The 14494-nt window shown below is 26.2% G+C and overlaps 2 protein-coding genes across 2 annotated transcripts; both read left to right on the top strand.

The window, feature by feature from the left end:
- The first annotated feature begins 248 nt into the window (after positions 1-248).
- Positions 249-3846, top strand: LOC145973934 (uncharacterized). Its single transcript, XM_083103629.1, has 9 exons — positions 249-392; positions 839-958; positions 1102-1219; positions 1610-1871; positions 2013-2126; positions 2294-2384; positions 3207-3343; positions 3512-3644; positions 3796-3846. The coding sequence occupies exons 1-9, from the start codon at positions 249-251 to the stop codon at positions 3844-3846; spliced, it is 1170 nt and encodes a 389-aa protein (XP_082959755.1).
- Positions 3847-5717: 1871 nt separating this feature from the next.
- Positions 5718-11840, top strand: LOC145973936 (uncharacterized). The gene is made up of 9 exons (XM_083103631.1): positions 5718-5861; positions 6336-6446; positions 6624-6741; positions 7647-7905; positions 9103-9210; positions 9276-9366; positions 11225-11352; positions 11526-11658; positions 11731-11840. Exons 1-9 carry the CDS (start codon positions 5718-5720, stop codon positions 11779-11781), a joined length of 1143 nt encoding a protein of 380 aa, XP_082959757.1. The 3' UTR covers positions 11782-11840.
- The last annotated feature ends 2654 nt before the right edge of the window (positions 11841-14494 follow it).

The raw sequence follows: 14494 nt of genomic DNA, 5'->3' as shown, positions 1-14494 counted from the left end.
TCTCCCTTCTTAAATCGATTGCACAATTAGAGTCTTTATTCCCAGAAACACTGTTAAGAAAATGCGAATATTCTAATCTAAGGGTAATATCTTATGCCGTCTTGTATTATATAAAATTACATAATTTGTGCTAAAATTTATACTAGAGGAGAGAAGTAAATAATAGTTGATCGATCGATGGAAAAAGGAAGGGGTAAGAGTAATTCTTGTCGGCACTTCGTCACATACATATCAGACTACGCAAAGAAATGAACAACATCAAAGCTGAGTACTTTAATCTGAATAAAATTCTTCTACTTGCTATTGGCCTGTGGCCTTATCAACAATCAAACTTCACCCGATTTCAATTTATTCTTCTGTCTAATATTCTGACGACTAACGTTATATTTCAGGTAAATTTTACACAATAATTTTATAATAATATTTTCAAATTATTTAGCAATAATAAATTATTGCTAAATATTATTGCAATAATAAATTATTGCTAAATAATTTCCTATGAAACTTAAAAATCAATTTAGATTAACATGAAATTATATATATATATATATATATATATTTGAGAAAAAATTAAAACGTATACACATGAACAAAAAAATAAAGAATGAACAATTAATATAATTAAAACATACATATGTATATATAATTATGTATACAAGTACATTCTAATTCTAAATATTTCCATTATAAATGGAATTTTGTCATGATAGTAACAACTTCTTACAACAAAAGCAGTCATATAAAATTTGTATATCCATATGCATGTATAAGTATGTGTGCTCACATGGCATTAATAACTTTTTTAATGCAAATTTGTAAGTAAAATTACTATTTGCAGTGTACAATATTTCTGTCACAAAAATGTACTTCGGATCTCATCATCAAAGTTTTAGCTTCCGTATTTTTCTTTACCGTCTTTATAATAAAGTACAACATGTTCTATATTAATATTAGAACTGTAAGTTAATAACTTACAGAATTGAAAAGTTTTATACAGTTGATAACTTTATAATTACTGAATGAAGTTGGTGAATAAATTCTTCCGCAATGTTTTTTGACATTACATATTATGCAAAAAATAATATGAAATTACCAAAATAGGTAAAGAATTTATTAGAACAGCTATTGTATGCATGTAATAAATTAAAAGACGAAAATGAAATTGCTATTATAAACGAATATGGATGTAGTAGCAAATGTTATACAATGGCACTTACAGGTAAGAAAATCTTTTAAAATTTACTTGTTATACTTTTTTCTTAATACGCAAAAATTATTAAGATTTCACTTTTGAAAAATTTCGAGAAATTACAAGAATTTCCCTGTGCACATAATAATCCAAGGCACATGTTTTTAAATCTCGGAAATAATAGAAAAGAAACAATTAAATGCGAGATAAAAATCGATCACAGATTGATTAACTAAAAATATTAATGTTTCAATTATTGTTACTATTGTACTCATGTATATATGTTATATACATGAGTATGACATAATATATAAGTCAATTTAAAGAATTTATATATATATATATATATATATATATATATATATATATATATATGAGAAGAAATTAAATAATAATTCTGTTTCTCTCTAATTTTTTTAGTAATTGCCATTATCAGCGTAATGGCTTTCATCATTGTGTCATTTTGGTCGAATATTTTGAACATTATTTCATCGACAAATACATCAAGATCACATCACTTGTTGATTATGACAGAATATTTTATCGATCAAAAAAAATATTTTTATTTTATTCTGTTGCATAATATTGCATCATTTTGCATCGGGCTAATTGCAATGTTAGCGACAGGAACAATGCTTATTATGTATTTTCAACACACTAGTGGAATGTTTAAAATTGCAAGGTATAAACATAAATATGCTACAATAATTCATATAATTTATTATTTTCAAACCAATATATAATCAAAATTAACTTAGACTTAACTGAAAAAATGCTTCTATTTGGTAAATTTTCATATATATAATTAAAATATTATTTATAGTTACCGTATCGAACGTGCAATGAACATTGATATGTTACAAAATATTAATCAAAAAGATATTTTGATATTCAAGGGTTTAATTTGTGCTGTGGATATTCACCGACAAGCTATGAGGTTGATATATACATATATATATATATATATATATATATATATATATATATATATATAGTGTGGGCGGGTGTGTGTGTGTAGAGAGAGAGCGAGAGAGAGAGAGAGAGAGAGAAAGGGAGGGAGAGGGAGAGAGAGAGAGAGAGAGTAACAAATTATTATTTTTAAAGATTGTCCAAATACTTCCTATCCAGGATTGAAGCAATGATGTTTTGTTTAATAGTAGCTGGGGTAGCCTCGGTGAGCCTTAATTTGTTTCGAGTAAGTTTTCTATTTTTCAAAATCTATTCTTTAAGTAAGTGCTCTATACTTTCATATGAAAATATATCGTGTTTCATTTATATTAAGTGATTTCGTTATAACGTTATACAATATTTATTAAGTACGGTTATCAAAATCGTCTATTTAATTGATATTATTTTAATATAATTTTAATATAATTTTCAAATGAGGATCTACCAAATATTTTTCAATGTATATTCGAATTTCAAGATTTTCAAAATTGCTAAATGAGATCAACATTATAATTAGTAAATTCACCTAGCAGAATCAATGCAATAGTTTTCAAAATTAAAAAAATCCAATTTTGTCTATTTTATTTATTGATTTTGTTATGAGATTTACTTTTAATGACCAAAAGAAAATCCTTAAGTTTGAATAAAAATGTCGAAAATTATTTGACACACACACACACACACATTTTTACATACATATATTTTCAAATCCAAACTTACAATTTTTCCATAATAATTTTTCCATAATTTAATCATAAATATCATGTTAATTATAATCAGCACGCATAATTACTTTTAAAAGTTGAAAAAACTTCAGTAAGTAATAGAGTAAGATAGATAAAATTAAAAATAGATAACGAAAAATATAGATAAATAAAAATCTTTCTTTCCTAATCTAATAGTAAATTTTTCAAAATTATGAAGTGATACAACAATTTGAAAAACGCCTTCAGCGTTACAAATATTAAGAATTAGTATTATCCTCTTTCTTATGTTTAAATAAATTCTTTTTTTTGTGAAATTATATAAATAACATAAAACATCAATAAATTCGTCTTAGATTTTTCAGATTGCATCATCTACAGAGAATGTGAAGGAATTGATAATCCCCTTTCTATCTGCAAGTGTCTCTATCTTGTATATGTTTCTAGCCAACTATGTCGGACAAACTATAACGAATCACAATCAACAAGTATTTGTTACTGCGTAAGAAATGTATCTGCAAAACAGTATGCATGAAGACACAAACCGTTACATTAGATGAAGAAATCAATACATGTGCATATCAAGCATGATGCTGAAGTTTACTAATCAAAAATCATTTTGCGGTATATTTCAGATATTTTATCATCGATTTTACAATTCATTTTCTAGGTATAATGTTCGATGGTACGTAGCTCCCTTGTATATACAAAGAATGATCCTATTTTTGTTACAAAGAAATTCTCGAAACTTTACTTTGAATATTGGTGGACTGTTTGACGCGTCTATAGAGTGCTTCGCTACGGTATGAGAGACAAGATATAATAAAATATATCCAATATGATATTTAAAATATATTTATGAATATATCTAAATATATCTAAACATAGCAAAATATATGTAATATATTTAATGTAAATGATAATCATAAATATATAAGATATTTTTTATTTCAGCTAGTGAAAACTTCAGTATCTTATTTTACAGTTATATATTCTACACGATAATGAGATTGTAATAGTTTGAATTATAATATATAAAAGCACGATAAGAAAGAGTATAGTTAGAATAAAGAAACATTATTTTCGTATAATTGTTATATATAGTACAAAAATAAAAACATTTACTTATAACGTATAGTTTAGAGCGGGAAGTTTTCCCATGTATAGGAACATAATATATGGGAACAAAATTTCAAGATATTCATTGCACGTATGCAACGAATTGGAATTAAATATAACGGGTACATCAAGTACAATAACGTATAATAAATTTAATATTTCATTATTTAATATTACTTCCAATTGTGATATCATAATATTTCTTATTAATTCTTATTTAATATGATACATTTTTAAATAAATAGTACTCGTAAATTATTTGAGTTTAAAGTTTTCAATAACATGTATGTATATTAAATTTAAAAGAAATATAATTACGTAAAAATTATATTTAATAAGAAATAATATTAGTATAGCGGCAACGGAAATTTTACTGTGCCGTTCGTCTATTTTTATTTTTTTTAATTCGAAATCTTGTTAATTTATATTGCATGCTCGACTAATTCGAAAATAACTTTGTACTTTACCGATTATATTTGGTTTCAAAATGTTCGAAGTGAGGAGAATATTTTTTTCGATGACTATACAGGAGTGCATCCATGCGTGTTTCCATTAGAATGAAAAGGGGGAAAGAACATTTACGGAATAATATTTTTAGCGTTATATCGATCGTTTAATCGTACACATTTCACGAAAAAATTTATTGAGTTGCGTGTGAATTTCATTTTAAATGTCCTAAATAATTAATAATTTTATTATTATATTTCTAATTTAATTATTATATTTTTGATTTAATTCAATTTTAAGTTGTATATTTATAAGTAATTATTTCTTTTAATATTTTAATATTTTTCTTCAAGTCGTATAAATATTTATGTTTTATTTTTATTTTTCCCTTATTGGTGCGTTCGAATATTATAATATAAAAAGAATACAAAAAATGTTACACAAATTTGGTATCCATAGAAGAATCTATTTATATCTTAACTTAGTCTTTCATCATGTTATCCATTATTAAAAATTTATTTGCCAGTGAAGTCAAAATGATATTTCCGTAATTGACACTTCCTTAAGAAAAAAATTTAAACTTTTAGAAATATTAATTTATTTATCAATTTATTTTTTATTTTCATAAATGATAATCAAGATTTTAGTAAGTTTAGAAAAAAATAGATTAATAATTTTAGATGATAAAAATTAGTTAATTTGTATATATAATTACGGTTGTATATAAATGTTAATCTCTCATAATAGATTTGGTTGTTTTTAGCTTCTCGAATATCAAAACGTTAATTGCGCTAATTTAAGATTAAAAAATGTCGTATGCAGTTTTGATTAATTTATCTTAAAAAATAATACGAGCTTTAGTATACAAATAAACTCGATACTAGAAAACTTAAAACTAAATGCTTCTCGAGGAGCAAGCATATGTTATGAATGCGTGCACTAAACTGAAGAGTATGAAATTGTGGCGAAAAAAAAAATGATCATTACGCGTGCGCGACTTTCGCATAAATAATTTCCTCAATAAATATTTTTTCTTCTTACCCTATGGAAAAAAGGCACTCGCTCAATTTCCACCCTTACCAAATTGATCGCGAAATTGGAGGCTATATGAAAAACACTGTTAAAAAATGCGAATATTCTGATCTCAAGGTAGTATCTTATATCATCATTATATAAAATTAAGTAATTTGTGGTAAAATTTATACTAGAGGAGAGTAGTAAATAATAGTTGATCGATCGGTGGAAAATAGTGGGGATAAGAGTAATTCTTGTCGGCACTTCGTCACATACATCTCAGACTTCGCAAAGAAATGAACAACATCAAAGGTGATTATTTCAGTCTAAATAAGATTCTTTTGCTCGTTATTGGTTTGTGGCCTTATCAACAATCAAATTTCACTCGATTTCAATTTATTCTTCTATCTAGTATTCTAACGACAAATGTTATATTTCAGGTAAATTTTAAAATAAATTTAATAAATTTTAAAAATAAATCATACAATAATATTTTTATATGATGAATTATTGCTAAATAAACTTTTCCCATATAAAATTTAAAACTCAATCAATTAAGTCAATATGAAATTATATTATGTCAATATTATAATTCATACATATATACACATATGAATATAAACATATATATGAGAGTTAAAACACAAATACATACAGAATAAATATTAAACGCACGCACTTATACACTTGTATAATTTTGTATATATATATATATATATTCTATATTTCCTCAAATATTGTTATGATATTAATAGATTCGTTACAAATATTATCAATTTTTTTAGAAAAGATTTAATATTATGGAATTCACCATTTATTTGTCCATATGGCTGCGTGTGTATGTGCGCGAATGACTTTAGAGGAATAATTTTCCATCGCAAACTTATATATAAATATGAAATTATTATTTACAGTGTATAATATTTCTCTCACAAAGATGGACTCCGGACTTCACCAAAGATTTAGCTTCCATATTTGTCTTTATTCTCTTTACGATAAAATACAACATGTTCTCTGTTAAGGCTGTAAGTTAACTTGGAAAGTTGAAAGTTTATACAGCTGAAACTTTATAAATTGATAATTTACTTGTTGACGAGACAAATATTCTTGACGAATAAGTACACTATGTTTTCTGACATTATTATGTAGAATTGATATATAGAAAAGTTATAAGAATTGATATATGGTTACTAAAACAATAGGCGAAGGATTTACTGGAACAACTACTGCATGTGTGTAATGAATTAAAAGATGAAAGAGAAATTGCTATTATAGACGCATATGGATGTAATGGCAAACGTTATACTATTGCACTTACAGGTAAGATAATAATTTAGATTTGCATGTTACGTTTTCTTCTTAACACACTCAAGAGTTTTTAAGATATTACTTTCGGAAAAACGAAAAATTGATTTCGAAATTGTAAGTTGTAATTACAGTTGTTCTCCGTTTACAATTTTTATTCAATATATCATGCATCTTTCATTTTCTTTTTTGCACTCTCTTTTTCTTTCTTCACCACTCTTTTCTTTACCTTCTAACATCGTCTCGTGTAATCTACGTAAATGATAATCAATGACAAATGTTTTCAAATCTCAAATGATAGAAAAGCAACGTAGCAATTAATTGCACCATAAAAATCTATTAAAAATACATTAACTAAAAAAATTAAATTTTAAATGATTACTTGAGATAAAATATTAATACAATTAAATATAAATACATATATTTATATATAAAATTTTCTTTTTTGCATAACTTCTGCCCATATACAAAAATAATAAAAAGAGTAATTAAAAAATAATTAGACAAATAATTTTTGAAATCTTAGAAGCAATGCAATTAAAGAAGTGAAATAAATATTCATACATAACTATATATAAATTTATATATAATTATATGTAAGCATTTTCTACTTATTTTTTCAAATTTTGATTTTTCTAAAACAAATAATTCGAGAAATGTTCTAATTACTTTTCAATTATTTTCTTCTTATTATTTTTCTTATTTTTTTATGCATACAAGAAAAAAATGATACAAGAAAAAGAAAAACATGTGGACATACTTTAAATGTAATTTTATATTTTTGTAATTATATATGTTTGTATTTCATTTATACACGGATTTTTCCCCGGATATGTATCAATGTAAGATAATGTGTAAACTAATTTAGAAACCTTATGTGTGGCAAAAATTTAAATAACAACTTTTTAATACTTTTCTAGTACTTGTCGTTTTCACCATATCGACTTTTATCGTTGTGTCATTTTGGTCGGATATTTTGAACGTTTTTTTATCGACAAACACATCAAGATCATATAACTTGATCATAACGAAGCATTTAATCGATCAAGAACAGTATTTTTATTTAATACTGCTGCATAACATTATATCATTTTGCATCGGACTAACCGCATTATTAGCGATAGGAACAATGTTTTTTACGTATCTTCAATACGTTTGCGGGATGTTTAAAATTTCCAGGTATTGTTATGAACGTTATAAAGATTCGGAGAATTTATTATTTGCAAACTAAACAAAATAGTTTAAACTTAACTGCAAAATTTATGTATTTGATAAAAATAATTCGGTAAATGTTTACTTTAAGTTACACAGCTCGAAAAATTTTTATTTTCACATATGTTGTAGAGGATATATTTCTAAGTAATACACCGTTTGAATTTTGTGGCGCTCTCTCTTCGTTCCTGAGATATGCAATTTTGAAATTTTATACTTACTTGTATCATCTTTTCGTTCTAAATATGCTTATATTTTTCTGTTTACATTTCCCGAGGTCATCTTTCTGAATAACTTTCAGATGGTTTTAGCCGCTTATTGTTATTTATTAAATAGTTATTAACAAAAAAAGTTTCATGAATAAAATATAATTTTACCACATCATGTATATTCAAGAAGAAATATACATATTTAATAGAATATATGTATTTATAAACTTTTCTTTGTCTTGCAAAGTACATGCGTGGACACTGCATGTTCCGCCCCCCTACGGGGGGGCTCCACTTTCGGAAGATATAACCTAACCCAACCTGTGTCTGAAGTGTAGGAAATACCTTGATATATGACATTTCGCTTCACATAATTCATATGGTTCATGAGTTTATATAAGTTTGCAACTTTCTATGCGAAGCCAGATATATTCCACAATTCAGACACGGGTTGGGTTAGGTTATATTTTCCGAAAGTGGAGCCCCCCCCGTAGGGGGGGCGGAACATGCGGTGTCCACGCATGTACTTTGCAAAATGAAGGAAGTTATATACAAACACTTATTAAAAGTTTAGGTAAAATAAAAAGTACAATTTTTATTTAGCGAAACTAAACAATAATTCTATAGCTTAGCGACATGGAAGGAACAACGAGCAAACGTAAACAAAAAAATATAAACACACAAGTAAAATATAATATGAAACTGTGATGAGCAAATGTAAACAAAAAATGTAAACACATAAATAGGATATAACGAAAAGATGACATAAATATATGAAACTTCAAAAGTGCATATCTCAGAAACGAAAAGAGACCGCCGCAAAATTCAAACGGTGTATTACTTAGGAATGTATCCTCTACAACATATGTGAAAATAAAAATTTTTTTGAGCTGTGTAACCTAAAGTAAACATTTACCAATAATTCTTGCAACTAAAACACAAACATCATTTACAGCTACCGTATCAAACAAGCAATGAATGTTGACATGCTACGAAATCAAAAGGACATATTGATATTGAAGGGTTTAATTTGCGCTGTGAATATTCATCGACAAGCTATAAAGTTTGTATAAATCATATAATATGCGTACGTTATGCAAGAATATTAACAAATTTTTATTTTTAAAGATTGTCTAAACACTTACAATACAGTTGCGAAACAATGATGTTCTATTTAATAGCATTTGGAGTAGGCTCGGTGAGCCTCAATCTGTTTCGAGTAAGTTTTTTTTGTTTCATTGTTAAATTATTATTTCTATTATAATTTTCATTATTACATAATAATACTCTTTATTAAATACGGCAAGAGCCGCTTTCAACGATTCAACGAAATAAAAAAAAAATATAAGAAAAACATTAATCATTTTCCATAATTACTTTTGATACTGATTCCAGTTTATAATTTGTTATCATGTCATTATTTTGAAGAATTTGCGATTAAATTTTCAAAAAAGATTGTTGTTATATATTCTAAATGTATATATATTTTAAATGTTATCATGTAATAACTTCGATATATATATATATATATATATATATATATATATATATATATTGTAGAAATTTTGCTGCAATCAATAATTATATTGTTGGAACCATTAAATAAAAATTATTTTATAAGAGAAATTTATTATATTGATTAAAGAGATATTTATGAGTAATATAGGGTCTATTAAATAAAATTATGAATTAGATCATTGAGGCTCTATCAAATATTTTCAATTTAATCAAATTTGAATACATCCCAGATTGCTGCACACGAGTTTGATGTATCAAAATTGAACTCAAAATAGCAAAAAAAAATCAATGTAGGGAAGTTTAAAATAAAAAATCCTAACTTTTTTATTTCGTTATCTTGAATTAAAGATTTTGATATGAGATTCGTTTTTAGCGATCTAGAAAACTTTTATGAAAAAAAAAGAAAAAAATATTTTACATATTCTCAAATCCTAATTTATTTACTTTATGTTTAATATTAGATGTATAACTAAGTTCCCGCCGTTTTTTTACTTGAAAAATGCATTTATTTTAATAAGAAAATGAATTAATATGTTAATCAAAATATAATCCATTGTTTTCTATGACTTTTTCCAATCTTTTTTGCAAAAGTTGGATTTTGCAACGATAGAACGACTTGTTTTTTGAAGCAATCCATTGATCGATGCATTCTTGGACTTCTTCGTAATTGGAGAAGTGTGTATCGGCGAGCGCGTGTTACATTGACCGGAAAAGGTAGTAATCCGATGGGGCCAAGTCTGGAGAATAGGGGCTGGTGCGGGAGAACTTCGCATTCGAGCTCCAATAGTTCTTTTACAATTCTTGCAACATGAGGTCGCGCGTTGTCATGCAAAAGAATCACTTTACGTCGATCACTGGCCTTTTTCGCATCAATTCATCATTCAATCGGTATAATTGTTGTTGGTAGTGGTCAGCAGTGACTGTTTCAGAAATCAATCGATGAGCTTCAACTGCAGTTTTATTTAAATCAAAGTAGTGAAGAAGTACATGTCGAACAAACAACTTATTACATTTAATTTTAAATCGATACAAAAAATATCTCTTTCACAAAAAATGAATCTTTGCGCACTCAATTTTATTGACAAATGCCTAACTTCACTACATTTGCAGCTGGAGCCATTCAATTATGAGCGGCGGGAACTTAGTTAATAGTTATACTCCTAATATAATAAAATATGAAATTATAATCAATTAATAATTATAATCATAATTATAATTAATAATTATAATCAAGTAATTTTTTGTAAAGATTGAACGTTTTAATCTAACATATTTAATTAATTAGAATATAAAATTTTATAACATCAAATAGGATAGTTATAACGCTGTAAAATACATTAAACTTAAAAATAAGAAGAAATAAAAATCAATAACATGCTTCTTTTGCAATTTTAACCGTAAATTTCTCGAAGTTGTGACGTGATGTAATTTGAGGGCCGAAAATATATTTAGCGTTCAAAACATTAAAAGTTTATTAGTCTTTCTTTTTGTGTTTAGGAATTGTTTTTTTTTAATTGTATTATCAGCGTGAAACGTCCGATTAATCTTAGATCTTTTAGATTGCATCACTTGAAGAGGGATTGATATTGCCTTTTTTATATACAGTTATCGCCATTTTATATATGTTTTTAGCCAATTATATTGGTCAAATTATAACGAATCATAATCACCACGTATTTACTACTGCGTAAGAAATGTACCTGTAAAACAGTACGCATGATAACTCATACTGTTACATCAAATATAGAAATTAATAATTCTGTAAAACAAGCACAATGATGAAATTTACTGATAAAAATTATTCCCGATGCGTTTCAGAGATTTTATTGAAAAATTTGTTTCTTATAATTCATTTTCTAGGTATAACGTTCAGTGGTATATAGCTCCATTGCATATACAGAGAATAATATTATTTCTGTTACAAAGAAACTCGAAAAATTTTACTTTGAGCGTCGGTGGACTGTTCGTTGCATCTATAGAGTGCTTTGCTACGGTATGACAGAAAAGAAAATCAAATATATCTAATTCAGCATAAATCATAAATATAAGGTAGTTTTTATTCTAGCTAGTGAAGACCTCAGTATCATATTTTACAGTCATATATTCTACACGATGATAAAATTGTAATAATTTGAATTGTAAAAGCACGGTAAGAGAGAGCATAATCATAATAAAGAGATAATATTGTTATATAAAAAATTATATATATATATATATATTTTTTTTTCATATATTATAGAAATTAAAACTTTTATTTTAACATATGGTTTAGAAATACTGAACTAATATAAAGAAGAATATAGAAGAATAAAATTACTCAATTCATAATATTATTGCACACTTCATTTTTATTGCACGTAGCATATAGTTATTTGAAGTATAATAAATATTTAATTATTTTAAATTGTTTTAAAAAACTTATTATTACTATGTGGAATTATTTACACTCATTTTGTGTGTTAATATCTTAAACAATAACAGAAGACATTGTACTTGTATTTTAATATTTTAGTGCTTCGCTACGGTATGAGAGAGAAGATATAATAAAATATATCCAATATGATATTTAAAATATATTTATAAATATATCTAAATTTATCTAAATATAACAAAATATATCTAATATATTTAATGTATATAATAATCATAAATATATAAGATATTTTTTATTTTAGAGAGTGAAGACCTCAGTATCTTATTTTACAGTTATACATTACACTACACGATAACGAGATTGTAATAGTTCGAATTATATAAAAACACGGTAAGAGAAAAAGTATAGTTAGAATAAAGAAACAACATTATTTTCGTATAATTGTTATATATACTAGAAAAATAAAAACATCTACTTATAACGTATAGTTTAGAGCTGGAAGATTTCCCTTGTTTAGGAACATAATGTATGGGAACAAAATTTCAAGATATTCATTGCGCGTATGCAACGAATTAGAATTGTATATAACGTGTATGTACATCAAGTACTATAACGTATAATAAACTTAATATTTAATTATTTAATATTACCTCTAATTGTGATATCATAAACATGCATAATATTTTTATTTTTATTTAATATGACACATTTTTAAATAAATAGTACTCGTAAATTATTTGAGTTTAAAGTTTTCATATAACATGTATGTATATTGAATTTAAAAAACATATGATAATTATGCACTTTACGGACGACCGATTTCAACTATCTTGACATATGTTGTCAAGCTCACTCTCCTGAGTAAGTATCAAAAGGTTTTAAGTGTTGCTCGTCATTTATTAAAAAGTTATTAACAAAAAAGTTTTACGAATTATGTGCAATTTTTAGACATTATGTATGTTTTAAGAGTCAAGGTGAAATATACATGCGTGGATACAGTATGTTCCGCTCCCTCCTACGGGGGGGCTCCACTTTCGGAAGATATAACCTAATCTAAACCTATTTCTGATTTAAAACTAAAATTTGGTTTGAGATGAACCTTGCTTTGCGTGAAAAGTTGGAAACCCATGTGAACTTCGTTTTATCTTGCAAAGTACATGCGTGGCTACAACCCCCTATAGGGGGGGCTCCACTTCCGGAAGATATAATCTAACCCAAACCTATTCTGATTTAAACCAAATTTTAATTTTAAATCAGAAATAGGTTTGGGTTAGGTTATATCTTTCGAAAGTGGAGCCCCCGTAGAGGGGGCGGAACCTACTGTCTCCAAGCATATACTTTGCAAGATAAAACGAAGTTCACATGGGTTTGCAACTTTTCACGCGAAGCAAGGTTCATCTCAAACCGAATTTTAGTTTTAAATCAGAAATATGTTTGGGTTAGGTTATATCTTCCGAAGGGGAGGCGGAGCCCATTGTCTCCAAGCATGTACTTTGCAACACAAAACAAAGTTTACTTTACATTTAATGATGACATTCGCTATATATTAAACATATATTCCATCAAATGTATCTTCTTAAACGTACATGCTGTCGCAAAATCATATTATATTGATTAAAATTTTATCGTTAATAACTTTTTAATAAATAGTGAGCGACACTTAAAACCTTTTAATACTTACTCAGGAGAGTGAGCTTGACAACATATGTCAAGATCATTGAAATCGGTGAGATCATCCGTAAAGTGCATAATTACCAAAAATATAATTACGTAAAACCTATATTTAATAAAAAATAATATTAGTATAGCAGCAACGGAAATTTTACTGTGCCGTTCGTCTATTTTTATTTTTTTAATTCGAAATCTTGCTAAATTATATTGCATGCTCGACTAATTCGAAAATAACTTTGTACTTTACCGATTATATTCGGTTTCAAAATGTTCGAAGTGAGGAGAATATTTTTTTCAAAGACTATACAGGAGTGCATCTATGCGTGTTTCCATTAAAATGAAAAGGGGGAAAGAACATTTACGGAATAATATTTTAAGCGTTATATCGATCGCTTAATCGTGCATATTTCACGAAGAAATTTATTGAGTTGCGTGTGATATTTGATTTGATTTAATTTCATTTTAAATGTCCTAAATAATTAATAACTTTGTTATTACATTTCTAATTTAATTATTATATTTTTGATTTAATTCAATTTTAAGTTGTATATTTATAAGTAATTATTTCTTTTAATATTTTAATATTTTTCTTCAGGTCGTATAAATATTTATGTTTTATTTTTATTTTTCCCTTATTGGTGCGTTCGAATATTATAATATAAAAAGAATACAAAAAATGTTACACAAATTTGGTATCCATAGAAAAATCTATTTATAACTTACCTTAGTCTTTCATCATGTTATCCACTATTAAAAATTCATTTGCCAGTGAAGTCAAAATGAC

This window comes from Camponotus vicinus, unplaced genomic scaffold, assembly GCF_025532165.1.
Source record: "Camponotus vicinus isolate PSW18456_S1 unplaced genomic scaffold, iyCamVici1.0 SCAF_6, whole genome shotgun sequence".
Taxonomy (NCBI): domain Eukaryota; kingdom Metazoa; phylum Arthropoda; class Insecta; order Hymenoptera; family Formicidae; genus Camponotus; species Camponotus vicinus.
This window is presented reverse-complemented; position numbering and strand designations above follow the sequence as displayed.